Source organism: Salmo salar, chromosome ssa25 (genome assembly GCF_905237065.1).
Source record: "Salmo salar chromosome ssa25, Ssal_v3.1, whole genome shotgun sequence".
NCBI classification, from domain to species: domain Eukaryota; kingdom Metazoa; phylum Chordata; class Actinopteri; order Salmoniformes; family Salmonidae; genus Salmo; species Salmo salar.
The window spans coordinates 40701639-40717616 of record NC_059466.1 but is presented as its reverse complement, the minus strand read 5'-3'; the positions used below and the strand labels follow the sequence as shown (position 1 = coordinate 40717616).

Genomic DNA, 15978 nt, shown 5'->3' with positions numbered 1-15978 from the left:
CCTCCGATTTGACACACTAAACTCTGTCTGAGAAGTAGTTGGTGAACCAGGAGAGGCAGTCATTTGAGAAACCAAGGCTGTTGAGTCTGCCAATAAGAATGTGGTGATTGAGAGTCGAAAGCCTTGGCCAGGTCGAAGAATACGGCTGTACAGTATTGTCTTTTATCGATGGCGGTTATGATATCATTTAGGACCTTGAGCGTGGCTGAGGTGCACCCATGACCAGCTCGGAAACCAGATTGCATAGCGGAGAAGGTACGGTGAGATTCGAAATGGTCAGTGACCTGTTCGGTAACTTGGCTTTTGAAGACCTTATAAAAGGCAGGTTAGGATAGATATAGGTCTGTAACAGTTTGGGTCTAGAGTGTCTCCCCCTTCGAAGAGGGGGATGACTGCGGCAGCTTTCCAATCTTTGGGGATCTCAGCTATCTGGATTTGGATGAAGGAGAAATGGGGGAGGTTTGGGCAAGTTGCTGTGGGGGGTGCAGGGCTGTTGACCGGGGTAGGGGTGCAGGGCTGTTGACCGGGGTAGGGGTAGCCAGGTGGAAAGCATGGCCAGCCGGAGAAAAATGCTTATTGAAATGATTGTGGATTTATCGGTGGTAACAGTGTTTCCTAGCTTCAGTGCAGTGGGCAGATGGGAGGTGGTGCTCTTATTCTCCATGGACTTTACAGTGTCCCAGATCTGTGGAAGGGTACCAAAAAATGTCTGCAGTGGCCTCCCATCATTCTTAAATGGAAGTTTGGAACCACCAAGACTCTTCCTAGAGCTTGCCACCCGGCCAAACTGAGCAAATGGGAGAGAAGGGCCTTGGTCAGGGAACCCGAAGATGGTTGTCCTTCTGGAAGGTCCTCCCATCTCCAGAGGAACTCTGGAGCTCTGTCAGAGTGAGCATCAAGAACCCGATGGTCACTCTGACAGAGCTCCAGAGTTCCTCTGTGGAGATAGAACCTTCCAGAAAGACAACCTTCCAGAAAGACAACCATCTCTGCAGCACTCCACCAATCAGCCCGTCATGGTAGAGTGAAGGCACTCCTCAGTAAAAGGCACATGACAGCTCTCAGACCACCATGACAGCTCTCAGACCTAAAGGACTCTCAGACCATCAGAAACAAGATTCTCTGGTCTGATGAAACACAGATTGAACTCTTTGGCCTGAATACCAAGCGTCACGCCTGGAGGAAAACCTGGCACCATCTCTACAGTGAGGCACGGTGGTGGTAGCATCATTCTGTGGGGATGTTTTTCAGCAGCAGGGACTGGTAGACTGGTCAGGATCGAGGGAAAGATGAACGGTGGAAAGTACAGAGAGATCCTTGAAAACCTGCTCCACAGCACTCAGGACCTCAGACTGGGGTGAAGGTGCACCTTCCAACAGGACAACAACCCTAAGCACACAGTCAAGACAATGCAGGAGTGGCTTTGGGACAGGTCTCAATGTCATTGAGTGGCCGAGCCAGAGCCCGGACCTGAACCCGATTAAACATCTCTGGAGAGACTTGAAAATAGTTGTGCAGCGGCCCTCCCCATCCAACCTGACAGAACTTGAGAGGATCTGCAGAGAAGAATGGGAGAAACTCCCCAAATACAGGTGTGCCAAGAATGTAGGGTCATACCCAAGAAGATTTGAGGCTGTAATCGCTGCCAAAAGTGCTTCAACTAAGTATTGAGTAAAGGGTCTGAATACTTATGTAAATGTCAGTTTTTTATCTTTAATATATGTGCAAAAATGTCTAAAAAACTGTTTTTGCTTTGTCATTATGGTGCATGAGCGGGTGCGCAGCTCCCCCGTGACTGCCGCGCAGAAGAAATATCAGCTGGTGCAGAGAAGAACTTAACAGGGAAATTTCTCTAGAAAGTTGAGTGAACACTATCAACATTTTTCTTTACTGTGGGAATTGTGATCGAATCAACGCAATATTAGTAATTTTCAATGCAACATACCGAAACAAAACTAACTATGCAAGAGATTTTGTTGTAGGCAGAACGAATCGGAGTATGATTTTATTACATTGACACGCACGATTCAGCCAGTACTCTACAAAAACCGGTGCGCCATAACCAATCAGAGCTGCAGTAGGCCAATATGCAAATAGACCATTGCCATATATGGATCTGTGCCATTTACTTTGAACTGGATTGATTTTACAGCATGAGCGGTCATGAGTAATTGCCCTTGTTTTGAGATCAAAGCAAGAGCTGCATGCAGCCACGTGTGCACATTTGTACATATCCTTTGCTAGTTAGTGAGTTATTAGCCCAGTTATAGAAAATGTATAGTCAGCAATGGGGGAGTGACTGTAACCTGTAGGGGGGGCCATCTTGGTGGCAGCAGCAACAGCCCCCTGTGATTGGCTCTCAGTGCCTGCGGTGGAGGAAGAGGATTGACTCTGTCCTGGGGGGTCGGCCAACAGGAGCAGCCGCTGCAAGCGCCTACACACTAAACTTACCGGCAGCCGATGAGGGCCGTACTCTAACATAGAGGTGGATAGACGAGAGGGACAGAGAGAGACAGAGAGAGAGAGAGGTGGAGAGACGAGAGGGACAGAGAGGTGGAGAAATGAAAGGTACAGAGGGGAGGAGGGACGAGAGGGACAGAGGGGTGGAGGGACGAGAGGGACAGAGGGGAAGAGGGACGAGAGGGACAGAGGGAAAGAGGGACAGAGGGGTGGAGGGACGAGAGGGACAGAGAGACGACAGAGACGACAGAGAGACGAGAGGGACAGAGAGACGAGAGGGACAGAGAGACGAGAGGGACAGAGAGACGAGAGGGACAGAGAGACAGAGAGGTGGAGAGACGAGAGGGACAGAGGTGGAGAGACGAGAGGGACAGAGGTGGAGAGACGAGAGGGACAAGGAGGAAGACGAGGAGAGGCAATAAAGGAAAATAAAGGAAACAGTAGAAGGAGAGGGTAAGGCAGCTGCTTGAGTGGTACAGCTTCCACACACACTCCCATAGTCTGCGCGCGCACTCCCATAGTCTGCGCGCGCGCGCACACACACACACACACACACACACACACACACACACACACACACACACACACACACACACACACACACACACACACACACACACACACGTTATGTCCTGCTAGTGGCAGTTTACTGTGAGTAGGGTTGGAAAGTGACCGGTAATTTACAAAAGTCAGAGGAATCTTCATGAATTTAGGTAATTAACAGAATATCTATGACAATCTAATCTAACTTTGGTAATTTATACTTGAATATTCTGGTAGTTTCCTGGTAAACGTATAAAGTTTCCAGTAATATACACTCCCTTTAGAACTCTAACTGTGAATCACCTGTTGGCTCTCCTCAAATCAAATACGATGACAATTACTCGGCCCTCTTATGGGAAAAATTGTATCTTAGTGGACTGGAGAGCTATTATGTCAGTTTTGATTGAAGTACTCAGTGTATGTGTGTGTTCTCTCTACGCGACTCTTACCGGACAGTGCGGCCTCTGTGGTGGGTGTTGGCGTGGAGGTCACAGCAGTGTCTGCCTGACTCCTCTGCTCTGAATCTGGGGAGGAGGTGAGGGCGCATGAGGGAAGCACCGAGCCTTCCATGGATGAGGAGGTTGACGGAGGATGTGCTGTAACCGTTGACGATGACCCTGAGAAGGAGGTGGACTTGGAGAGGGGTACAGGTACAGGGTTGACGGCGGAGGCCTCCATTTCCACAGAGCCCTCTAAGGCTCTGACGGCTTGTGGAGGGGGTATTGTAGGGAGTGTTGGGATGGTGGGGGCCCCCTCTATGCGAGGAAGAGTGCCTGGAGGAGATGCAGGAAATATGTGTTTATTGTTTTTTCTGAAGCATGTCTTTTTATAAAGTTCTAATCTGTTGTATTGAATTGTATTTTTTGCCTTTCATAAACAAAACACTGATGCAGCCCAAATAAATAAGGTCTAATTATAGATATGTGGCAACGGGCCAACCACTACCCTGTCCCAGTGTCTCACCTGTAGGGCGTGTCTGAGGGCGCGTGGTCCCCCGGCTGCCCTGGGCCTCGCTGGCCTCCTCAAACCAGCGGGACAACATGTCCGACATCCTCTGCATCAGCGACACGTTGGGACTCTGCTCTCCTGGGGGGGGGGTGAAAGGTCAGAGCCTGAGTTAGCATGAATGACACGACTGGCTGGCATTTCTCAGCACAACATTCCATTGAAAACCCACAAAGTTACTGTTGCCCGCTTTACCATCTGTCTAGGGCAGGGGTCACCAACAGGTCGATTGTGAGCTACCAGTAGCTCACAGCCCACCTATGAGTAGCTCGCCAAACAATTCTGAAAGTACATGCAATACTCCACCGCAAACTGTCATAAACAAATCTCAAGTATCAGACACAGAAAGCTCCCAGCTACTATCTAATCAACATTATCCCACCCCTGGTTAACCACTATTGGCTTAAAAAGCCAAACCTAACACAATATCTGCTAATTATTTCCATCACTCTGTTTAGCCAGTTAATCATGTGGGTTAACAGAAATACTTCCCCCAAAACCCTCTCAATTAAATGTTAACTGCAAAGTAGGCTTACCTGGCAGAAGTATATCATGAGTAAGCATATCATTTGTATCCATTATTAGTTATTTGCAAACTTGCTATGAAATTTGAGCAGCATTGCTAAACTGGCACATTCCTCAATCACTAGATGCGCAATTAAAAAAGGGGGAATTACACTCGAAAATCTAAATGCTAGTTTTCTTCCAGACCTAAAAAGATGTGTTTTCTGATGTGAAATAAAGGCGAATGGAAACACCAGCTAGCTAGAACGCCAGCTAACTGTAAATCAACATATTGGCATTGTTGCATCACTGGCAGGAGAACATTTTGGAACTCCCAAAAATGTCTGAAATTACCGAGAAGCTCAGAGTCTGAGAATGAGTTAATTACACAGAATGAAATAATGTTAGTTAGGGAGCCAATAAACCTACTGAAGCCGTTCATGTTTGAGACGATCGTTTTTATTTTATTTATTCAACCTTTAACTAGGCGAGCCGATCGTTGCCCCAGATCAAATAGTTCTCGTAGCAGTAACAACACAGATATGCCGACTGAAACACCTCAGCTAGTGGATCGGCGTAGGCAAACACAAACTGGTGTAAGTGGGGATGCTGCCAGATAATGTCTAGAGTATGAGTGTGTGTGAGATGTAAGAGATGGTGGTCGCTACAGCACAAAATCCCAGCAGATGGTGGCTGTATTACATCCAGTCAGAGGTTCCTGTCAGTCTGTCTGGATGGTGGCTGTATTACATCCAGTCAGAGGTTCCTGTCAGTCTGTCTGGATGGTGGCTGTATTACATCCAGTCAGAGGTTCCTGTCAGTCTGCCTGAATGGTGATGTATTTATTGGACGTGTCACTAATCGTTATGAAGGACTTCCTGGTAGAAGAGGTTACTTGACCAGTCAGCAGCCGATATGCCAGTTAAATAATTGGTGTAATTTGCTTGATTATAAATTGTTTAAAAGGTTAATATCAGTAGTGGGTAGGAGCGCAATATATACTGCTCAAAAAAATAAAGGGAACACTTAAACAACACAATGTAACTCCAAGTCAATCACACTTCTGTGAAATCAAACTGTCCACTTAGGAAGCAACACTGATTGACAATAAATTTCACATGCTGTTGTGCAAATGGAATAGACAACAGGTGGAAATTATAGGCAATTAGCAAGACACCCCCAATAAAGGAGTGGTTCTGCAGGTGGGGACCACAGACCACTTCTCAGTTCCTATGCTTCCTGGCTGATGTTTTGGTCACTTTTGAATGCTGGCGGTGCTTTCACTCTAGTGGTAGCATGAGACGGAGTCTACAACCCACACAAGTGGCTCAGGTAGTGCAGCTCATCCAGGATAGCACATCAATGCGAGCTGTGGCAAGAAGGTTTGCTGTGTCTGTTAGCATAGTGTCCAGAGCATGGAGGCGCTACCAGGAGACAGGCCAGTACATCAGGAGACGTGGAGGAGGCCGTAGGAGGGCAACAACCCAGCAGCATGACCGCTACCTCCGCCTTTGTGCAAGAAGGAGCAGGAGGAGCACTGCCAGAGCCCTGCAAAATGACCTCCAGCAGGCCACAAATGTGCATGTGTCTGCTCAAACGGTCAGAAACAGACTCCATTAGGATGGTATGAGGGCCCGACGTCCACAGGTGGGGGTTGTGCTTACAGCCCAACACCGTGCAGGACGTGTGGCATTTGCCAGAGAACACCAAGATTGGCAAATTCACCACTGGCGCCCTGTGCTCTTCACAGATGAAAGCAGGTTCACACTGAGCACATGTGACAGAGTCTGGAGACACCGTGGAGAACGTTCTGCTGCCTGCAACATCCTCCAGCATGACCGGTTTGGCGGTGGGTCAGTCATGGTGTGGGGTGGCATTTCTTTGGGGGGCCGCACAGCCCTCCATGTGCTCGCCAGAGGTAGCCTGACTGCCATTAGGTACCGAGATGAGATCCTCAGACCCCTTGTGAGACCATATGCTGGTGCGGTTGGCCCTGGGTTCCTCCTAATGCAAGAGAATGCTAGACCTCATGTGGCTGGAGTGTGTCAGCAGTTCCTGCAAGAGGAAGGCATTGATGCTATGGACTGGCCCGCCCGTTCCCCAGACCTGAATCCAACTGAGCACATCTGGGACATCATGTCTCGCTCCATCCACCAATGCCACGTTGCACCACAGACTGTCCAGGAGTTGGCGGATGCTTTAGTCCAGGTCTTGGAGGAGATCCCTCACGAAACCATCCGCCACCTCATCAGGTGCATGCCCAGGCGTTGTAGGGAGGTCATACAGGCACGTGGAGGCCACACACACACTACTGAGCCTCATTTTGACTTGTTTTAAGGACATTACATCAAAGTTGGATCAGCCTGTAGTGTGGTTTTCCACTTTAATTTTGAGTGGGACTCCAAATCCAGACCTCCATGGGTTGATAAATTGGATTTCCATTGATTATTTTTGTGTGATTTTGTTGTCAGCACATTCAACTATGTAAAGAAAAAAGTATTTAATAAGATTATTTCTTTCATTCAGATCTAGGATGTGTTGTTTAAGTGTTCCCTTTATTTTTTTGAGCAGTGTATATAATCAGTATCCTTTAACTTCACTAGGGTAGGGGGCAGCATTCGGAATTTTGGATGAAAAGCGTGCCCAAATTAAACTGCCTGCTACTCAGGCCCAGAAGCTAAGATATGCATATAATTGGTAGATTTTGATAGAAAACACTCTAAAGTTTCCAAAACTGTTAAAATAATGTCTGTGAGTATAACAGAACTGATATGGCAGGCAAAAACCAGAGGAAAATCCATCCAGGAAGTACTATTATTTTGAAAGGCTGTTTTTCCATTGAAAGCCTATCCACCATACAAAGACTTAGGACCCAGTTCACGATCTCTATGGCTTCTTCTACATGTCGCCAGTCTTTAGGCATTGTTTCAGGCTTTTACTCTGAAAAATGAGGGAGATACAGCACTTTCAATGAGCGGATAGTGGAAATTTCCAGACATGAGTCAAGCGCATGATCAGGAGCGTGCCTTCCTTGTTTCTCCTTTTCTATTGACAAAGCTTTTGTCTGGTTGAAATATTGATTATTTATGACAAAAACAACCTGAGGATTGATTTTAAACATCGTTTGACATGTTTCTATGAACTTTTAATGTACTTTTTTGACTTTTCGTCTGGGTGTTGAGAGCACGCTTTGTGCCTTTGGATTACTGAACTAAACGCACCAACAAAACTGAGGTTGTTGGATATAAAGAGGGGCATTATCGAACATTTGTGTAACATGTAGTCCTGGGAGTGCCACCGGATGAAGATCAAAGGCAAGTGATTAATTTAATCGCTATTTCTGACTTTTGTGAGTCCTCTGCTTGGCTGGAAAATGTCTGTATGGTGTTTTGTGGCTAGGCGCTGTCCTAACATAATCGCATGGTGTGCTTTCGCCATAAAGCCTTTTGAAAATCTGACACAGCGGCTCGATTAACAAGACGTTTATCTTTAATCCTATGTATAACACTTGTATCTTTCATCAATGTTTATGAGTATTTCTGTAATTTGATTTGGCTCTCTGCAATTTCACCGGATGTTATTTGAGACAATGCATTACTGAACATAACGCGCCAATTTAAACTGTGGTTTTTGGACATAAAAAGGGACTTTATTGAACAAAACAAACATTTATTGTGTAACATGGAGTCCTGGGAGTGCCACCAGATGAAGATCAAAGGTTAGTGATTCATTTAATCGCTATTTCTGACTTTTGTGAGTCCTCTCCTTGGCTGGAAAATGTCTGTATAGTTTCTTGTGGCTAGGCGCTGTCCTAACATAATCGCATTGTGTGCTTTCGCTGTAAAGCCTTTTTGAAATCGGACACTGTGGTTGGATTAACAAGAAGTTTATCTTTAAAATGGTGTATAATACTTGTATGTTTGAGGAATTTTAATTATGTGATTTCTGTTGTTTGAATTTGGCGCCCTGCAATTTCACTGGCTGTTGTCGAGGTGGGACGCTAGCGTCCCAATGACACCAGAGAGGTTAACGATGTTTATCGCCAGCACTGTTTGGCACGTTGGTAACACATTTACCTTTTGATTAGACGACCGGAGTTCAAATCGCAGACAACATCATGATTCATGAAAACTCATTCTAACCAATAATGGAGCGTACTCATTATAAATACATTGTGATTTAGTTTTGGTATCATATTAACTTGTCTTATGATTTTGTTTGCAGAGCATACAGGCTGGCAGTTTATCGCCAGTTCACCCTGTGGACACAAGGGAGAACTGGACGAGGTGTATGGCGTCTCATCCCTGCGTGTGTCGTTTCTTCCATAACAGGCTGACTACACCGCTCGCGTTGCAAAATACATTTCTAAATCTATATTATTCAATTATTGCACGCGCGCGCCAACGAGTGTCTTCGTTGCCAAGGGCTAAAATAGAAATCAGTTCTATTTCTGACGCAGGTCACGCTGCAACTCCTGTCTCTCCCATCTCCTCATTGGTTTATAGAAACAGGTACCCATGTGCCATCGCCTCATTAGTTATACCCACGTGGGTGATTGAAAGACTAACGAGGCCAGTGGCGGTAATGCACCTAATTTATGAAAGTTGCCAATCGCAATATAAAGTTAAGAGAAGAAAAGGCCTGGAAGGAGGCTTGATGACTAGAAACGATTCGGCTGACCGTTTTATGTGTGGATTAATTGGTGGACTAGAGGACCTTGTGCATTTCAGGTAAAATAACTAAATGTTTATATCCCAGGACAAATTAGCTAGCAACAGCAAGCTAGCTAAATAGGACAAATAAGCTAGCAAGTGCAAGCTAGCTAGCTGAACTGCCATAAATATTTAATGCTTTTCGACCTGTCCCCAAATTAATACAATTGGTTCAGAGTTTGTTTTGATATTTAAACCTGCGCGTCATGATCGCGTTTGGTGTGGGGGGGGGGACAAAAAACATTTATGCATGATGGCACACATGCGCAGCCGGTTTGGGTTTCGTGTAAGGAGCACATAGCCAGAAGCAAAGGCATTGAATAATGTTTTTATTTTACCATTATTTAACTAGGCAAGTCAGTTAAGAACAAATTCTTATTTACAATGCCTGCCTACCCCAGCCAAACCCTAACAACACTGGGCCAATTGTGCGCTGCCCTATGGGACTCCCAATCACGGCCTGTTGTGATACTGCCTGGAATCAAACCAGGGTCTGTAGTGACGCCTCTAGCACTGAGATACAGCGCCTTTGACCGCAGCGTAAATCTAGCCTGGCCTAAGACATAGACCTAATGCCTGCGCATTATGTAAAAATAGTATTAGTTAGCTTGTCCACTATAACAACAAGTTCAAGCGTAACCAGATAAACTTGCTTTGAAGATAAAAACTACTTTCAGTGCGCACTTATCCCGTGTCCCTGTCACTAGAGTACTGACTTCAACTAGTTTTGGCTGCCATCTATTGGAAAGGAAAGGTAACTACACTGGACAGCTAGTTGGCAGAGTCAAAGTAGACTTTAATAATATATGCCATTTAGCAGACGCCTTTATCCAAAGCGAACTGGGTACATGGTAGTGAAAACAGATCATAGAAAAGGATTACAATTTTGATATCATGGATGGTCAGTCCTTGCTTTTGAGAGTGGTTACATTTCTCCAGCCCCATCCCTCAGCTTTTTACCGAAAGAGAAGCAGGGAGACTGTTTCTACTGCTGATTGCCACTTTAAGAAGTTAAGATGCAGATTAAATACACACCCAAATATGTTACAGATACTATAAAAATGTCCCATCACTCAGACATCCAGCACAGCAAACAATCAAATGTATTTACAAAAGACCCTTTTAAATCATCAAAATAATTACCACAGTGGTTATAGAGGGTGCAACAGTTCAACAACTCAGAGCAAATGCCAGTTGGCTTTTCATAGCTAAGCATTCATAGGTCGAGAGAGAGTCGAAACAGCAGGACCGGGACAAGGTAGCGCATCCAACTAAATAGGTTTTTAAAAAATAAAAATAATAATCAGTGGATAAACAATTCCACTCAGATTCCCTTTATGGATGGGTGTATCTTTGAATTAGCTGTTGAATGGCCTGCTCCTTCTCCATTTTCGGAACACCAGCCCACTCCCCCAAAGTGATCGATAGTATATCTCGGCTCGCACTGTTATCATTGTGATTCTGAGCTCTCAGGTTCATACAGCGAGTTAAGATCTTCACTGATCTCACTCTCCGTCAGCTCAATCTGTGGCTTTTATGGGCAGGACTCGGTTGTATACTGATGGTCGTGAGCGCAATTTAGCTGGGCCCCGAGCTCTTTAGTGATGGTCCCGTGGACCTCTTCTCCACCACAGCACAGGAACACTCTGGCACCCAGGGGTCAGTTTTGTATGCTGTACTAACTGTTCTTTCCTGTTGGTAGAAAACAATTAAGGCATCAATTAGGCTATAGTTATATTCAAGAATCACTGCATAAACTAGCATTTGCATGTACCTCCTCTGCCTCCTGCATTTCCTCCAGGATGAAAACCTTTGCAAATAGTCTGGGTAGCCATTTGCGAGCTACCTGTCTTGTACAATGTCAACACACACACACAGCAAATACAGGGACATTTATTTATTTGTCAGCAAACATTAGCTATGTCAACTTCAGTCTAGCTAAATGAGGTGGAGCTAACAAAACATTACAAAAACAAATCTGTCAACAAAATGTATTACAGTACTTGACTATCTGAGGTGGAAGCTAGCTACAGTAACTAACGTTATCTAATAACAGTGGTACACTGATAAACTGTGTTCCAATTTTAGTTGCAGTTTAACGTTAGTCGCTTGCAAATGTTATTTGCCGTGAGGGTGTTACACAAAACACTTGAGACGCAATTAACGTTAGCTAGTTATCTTCAACTAGAGTTGCAACAAAGTTGTCCAGTGACGTCTAACGCTAGCCTAGTCAACAACAGACATGCCTGGTTAACGTTACCTCTGGCTCCATTGCATTGCCTCCTCCGTTCAGTCGCTTTTGCTTGACTCCAAAGTCTGCGATGTTGATGATGGTCGGCCGGTAACCCTTAAATCATAACCCTCAATTTCAAATGGAGGCGCAAGCAGAGGGCTTAAACGTAGGCTTATGACTCCTTTCCATTCGGAAACTCCCGGTTGCTGCATCTTAAGTGCCCTTCATCGCGGAGTCTGCCTCAGCGAAATGCTGTCTGCAGGTCCTGCTAGCTCGAGTTGGGAGGTCCTTCCTCTTCCGGACATGGAGCCACTTCTTCAAAAGTTGTGCGTCCTTGGGCAGCCGATGGTAGTTTACCGAGAGTCATTTTTTGGGAGCCAATTCATACAGCCTGGCGCTATACAGTTCATGTTTGAATTACAACTTGTTGTTGCCATCTTCGTTGTCCGCACCTAACACGCCCTTCGAGTCACACTCCACGTACATTCATGGTGTATTAGAAGCAAAGTCAATTTGATGATTCCTGCCAGTGGCGCACTGGCGTCGGTCGTTACTATGGTAATTTAAAATGGCGTCCCCATAACTAAAAAAAAACATATCGGCGATCAAAATACTAAATATAGGTTTGTTTTGATGTTAAATGCACATGTTTAGTATTAGTGGACTGACTACATCTCTTTGCTTAGATGTACTTCCTAAAGCGTTTCCATTCCCCGTTTTATGCCTTGACATGGACTCAGAACATCCAATTCCGTTGTTTTTCTATGAACAATTGTAATTTTTAGTGTGAAAAGCAAAATAAATCTAAAACCAGGAAAAATAAGAGAAAAAAAAGTAGCAATTTGGAGGAAAGAAGGGGGGGGGGGGCAGTATTTGCACAGCCGGATAAAAAACGTACCTGATTTAATCTGGTTACTACTCTTGCCCAGAAACGAGAATATGCATATAATTAGTAGATTTGGATAGAAAACACTCTAAAGTTTCTAAAACTGTTTGAATGGTGTCTGTGAGTATAACATAACTCATATGGCAGGCAAAGACCTGAGAAGATTCCATGCAGGAAGTGCCCTGTCTGACAATTTGTTCTAATTCTAGGGCATCTCTATCAAAAATACATTTTCTAAGGCTTCCATTGGCTCTCAGAAGGCGCCATAAAGTGGAATGACGTCTCTGCAGTCTCTGGGAGAAAAACAGCAGGAGTTTTTGTGAGTGGTCAGGCTGAGAACAATGACACTGCAGTGCGCGTCCACGAAAGGACTCCATGTTTTTCTTTCAGTCTATGAATGAATATAACGTCGCCCGGTTGGAATATTATCGCTATTTTACAAGAAAAATCGCATAAAAATTGATTTTAAACAGCGTTTGACATGCTTCGAAGTACGGTAATGGAATATTTAGATTTTTTTTTTGTCACGAAATGCGCCCGCGCGTAACCCTATGGATTATTTCGAACCAAAACAACATTTGTTGTTGAAGTAGAAGTCCTGGGAGTGCATTTTGAGGAAGAACAGCAAAGGTAATCCAATTTTTCTTATAGTAAATCTGAGTTTGGTGAGGGCCAAACTTGGTGGGTGTCAAATTAGCTAGCCGTGATGGCCGGGCTATCTACTCAGAATATTGCAAAATGTGCTTTCGCCGAAAAGCTATTTTAAAATCTGACACCGCGATTGCATAAAGGAGTTCTGTATCTATAATTCTTAAAATAAATTGTTATGTATTTTGTGAACGTTAATCGTGAGTAATTAAGTAAATTCACCGGAAGTTTGCGGTGGGTATGCTAGTTCTGAACATCACATGCTAATGTAAAAAGCTGGGTTTTGATAAATATGAACTTGATTGAACAAAACATGCATGCATGTATTGTATAACATAATATCCTAGGAGTGTCATCTGATGAAGATCAAAGGTTAGTGCTGCATTTAGCTGTGGTTTTGGTTTTTGTGACATATATGCATGCTTTGAAAATGGCTGTGTGATTATTTTTGGCAGGGTACTCTCCTGACATAATCTAATGTTTTGCTTTCGCTGTAAAGCCTTTTTGAAATCGGACAGTGTGGTTAGATTAACGAGAGTCTTGTCTTTAAAAATGATGTAAAATAGTAATATGTTTGAGAAATTGAAGTTCTAGCATTTATGAGGTATTTGTATTTCGCGCCACGCGATTCCACTGGCTGTTGACTACCTTGCCCAGGGAGGTTAAGGGCCCCCCTTAGTTGTTTATTAACCATTATTTTATCAGGTATATTGACAGAAAACAGTGCACTACTTTCTCTTGTACACTAAGGAGCCAGGGAAGAGTTGCAGGGGAGAGGAGAAGAGAAGAGAAGAATGTGCTTAGTAGCTCGCACCTGTTCATTCTTTTAAAGTAGCCCTCATGCTACAGAAATGTTGGAGACTCCTGGTCTAGAGAATCCTTGTGTCACTCCCCTGACAGTATGAACAGTGCTGCCTGGGCCAGAATGAGTTAATGATATCAGGGTATTGCTTGCCATATAAGTCCCTCAATAGCCAACAGCGGACTACCAATCCACTGCATCATCCAGACATTATAACTGCTGACCTGGTGGGGAAAAAGTTCCCTTCTCCTTATTCTACAATACCCTAACATCGATAAAGGTCTGTGATAGCAAGAGACAGCTTCATCATAGTCTCAACTGGGCCCGGTATAAGCTGTGCGTCAGTGAGAGCTAAAGCTAACGAGATCCCCGTGGACAGAGATAGGCCCCGTTAGCAATGAGAGGCAGTGCTCTGTGGGAAAGATTAGAGCTGGAGGAGATGGAGAAGATTAGAGAGTTATCCGGGTGTGTGTGTGTATGTATATGTTAGATCCCTCACTTCCAAGGCAGTTATAGTCAATTAACTAATCACTGATCATAATCTTGATGTGATTGGCCTGACTGAAACATGGCTTAAGCCTGATGAATTTACTGTGTTAAATGAGGCCTCACCTCCTGGTTACCATATCCCCCGCGCATCCCGCAAAGGCGGAGGTGTTGCTAACATTTACGATTGCACATTTCAATTTACAAAAACCCCCCCACAGTTTGCGTCTTTTGAGCTTCTAGTCATGAAATCTATGCAGCCTACTCAATCACTTTTTATAGCTACTGTTTACAGGCCTCCTGGGCCATATACAGCTTTCCTCACTGAGTTCCCTGAATTCCTATCGGACATTGTATTCATAGCAGATAATATTCACATTTTTGGTGACTTTAATATTCACATGGAAAAGTCCACAGACCCACTCCAAAAGGCTTTCGGAGCCATCATCGACTCAGTGGGTTTTTTCCAACATGTCTCCGGACATACTCACTGCCAGTCATACTCTGGACCTAGTTTTGTCCCATGGAATAAATGTTGTGGATCTTAATGTTTTTCCTCATAATCCTGGACTATCGGACCACCATTTTATTACGTTTGCAATCGCAACAAATAATCGGCTCAGACCCCAACCAAGGATCATCAAAAGTCGTGCTATAAATTCTCAGACAACCCAAAGATTCCTTGATGCCCTTCCAGACTCCCTCTGCCTACCCAAGGACGTCAGAGAACAAAAATCAGTTAACCACCTAACTGAGGAACTCAATTTAACCTTGCGCAATACCCTAGATGCAGTCGCACCCCTAAAAACATTTGTCATAAAAACTAGCTCCCTGGTATACAAAAAAATACCCGAGCTCTGAAGCAAGCTTCCAGAAAATTGGAACGGAAATGGCGCCACACCAAACTGGAAGTCTTCCAACTAGCTTGGAAAGACAGTACCGTGCAGTATCGAAGAGCCCTCACTGCTGCTCGATCATCCTATTTTTCCAACTTAATTGAGGAAAATAAGAACAATCCAAAATGTATTTTTGATACTGTCGCAAAGCTAACTAAAAAGCAGCATTCCCAAAGAGAGGATGGCCCTCACTTCAGCAGTAATACATTCCTTAACTTCTTTGAGGAAAAGATCATGATCATTAGAAAGCAAATTACGGACTCCTCTTTAAATCTGCGTATTCCTCCAAAACTCAGTTGTCCTGAGTCTGCACAACTCTGCCAGGACCTAGGATCAAGGGAGACACTAAAGTGTTTTAGTACTATATCTCTTGACACAATGATGAAATTAATCATGGCCTCTAAACCTTCAAGCTGCATACTGGACCCTATTCCAACTAAACAACTGAAAGAGCTGCTTCCTGTGCTTGGCCCTCCTATGTTGAACATAATAAATGGCTCTCTATCCACCGGATGTGTACCAAACTCATTAAAACTGGCAGTAATAAAGCCTCTCTTGAAAAAGCCAAACCTTCACCCAGAAAATATGAAAAAAAAACTATTGGCCTATATCGAATTTCCCAATACTCTCAATTTAAAAAAAAAATCTGTTGCGCAGCAACTCACTGCCTTCCTGAACACAAACAAGGTATACGAAATGCTTCAGTCTGGTTTTAGACCCCATCATAGTACTGACACTGCACTTGTGAAGGTGGTAAATGACCTGGTAAATGTACACTACGGTCACAAGATGCAGGCCTCCTA

General features: G+C 44.3%; 1 protein-coding gene and 1 long non-coding RNA gene across 6 annotated transcripts in view; both read right to left on the bottom strand.

Annotated features, from left to right (window-relative positions):
• The window catches only part of LOC106586745 (DDB1- and CUL4-associated factor 6), a 60814-nt gene that overhangs the window by 22962 nt on the left and 21874 nt on the right, over positions 1-15978 (bottom strand). For 3 of the 5 annotated variants that reach the window (XM_014174319.2, XM_014174320.2, XM_014174321.2), the window contains exons 9-11: positions 3967-4089; positions 3453-3776; positions 2307-2474 (exon numbers count right to left, since the gene is read on the bottom strand). In XM_014174319.2, the coding sequence (XP_014029794.1) occupies positions 2307-2474; positions 3453-3776; positions 3967-4089 (615 nt within the window). The remainder of the gene's footprint in view (positions 1-2306; positions 2475-3452; positions 3777-3966; positions 4090-15978) is intronic. The other 2 variants (XM_014174323.2, XM_014174324.2) reach the window with 1 other exon arrangement.
• Positions 9997-12291, bottom strand: LOC106586747 (uncharacterized). The gene is made up of 2 exons (XR_001324245.2): positions 11485-12291; positions 9997-10916 (listed from the first exon to the last, which is right to left on the bottom strand). It is a non-coding gene; the product is annotated as an uncharacterized lncRNA (long non-coding RNA).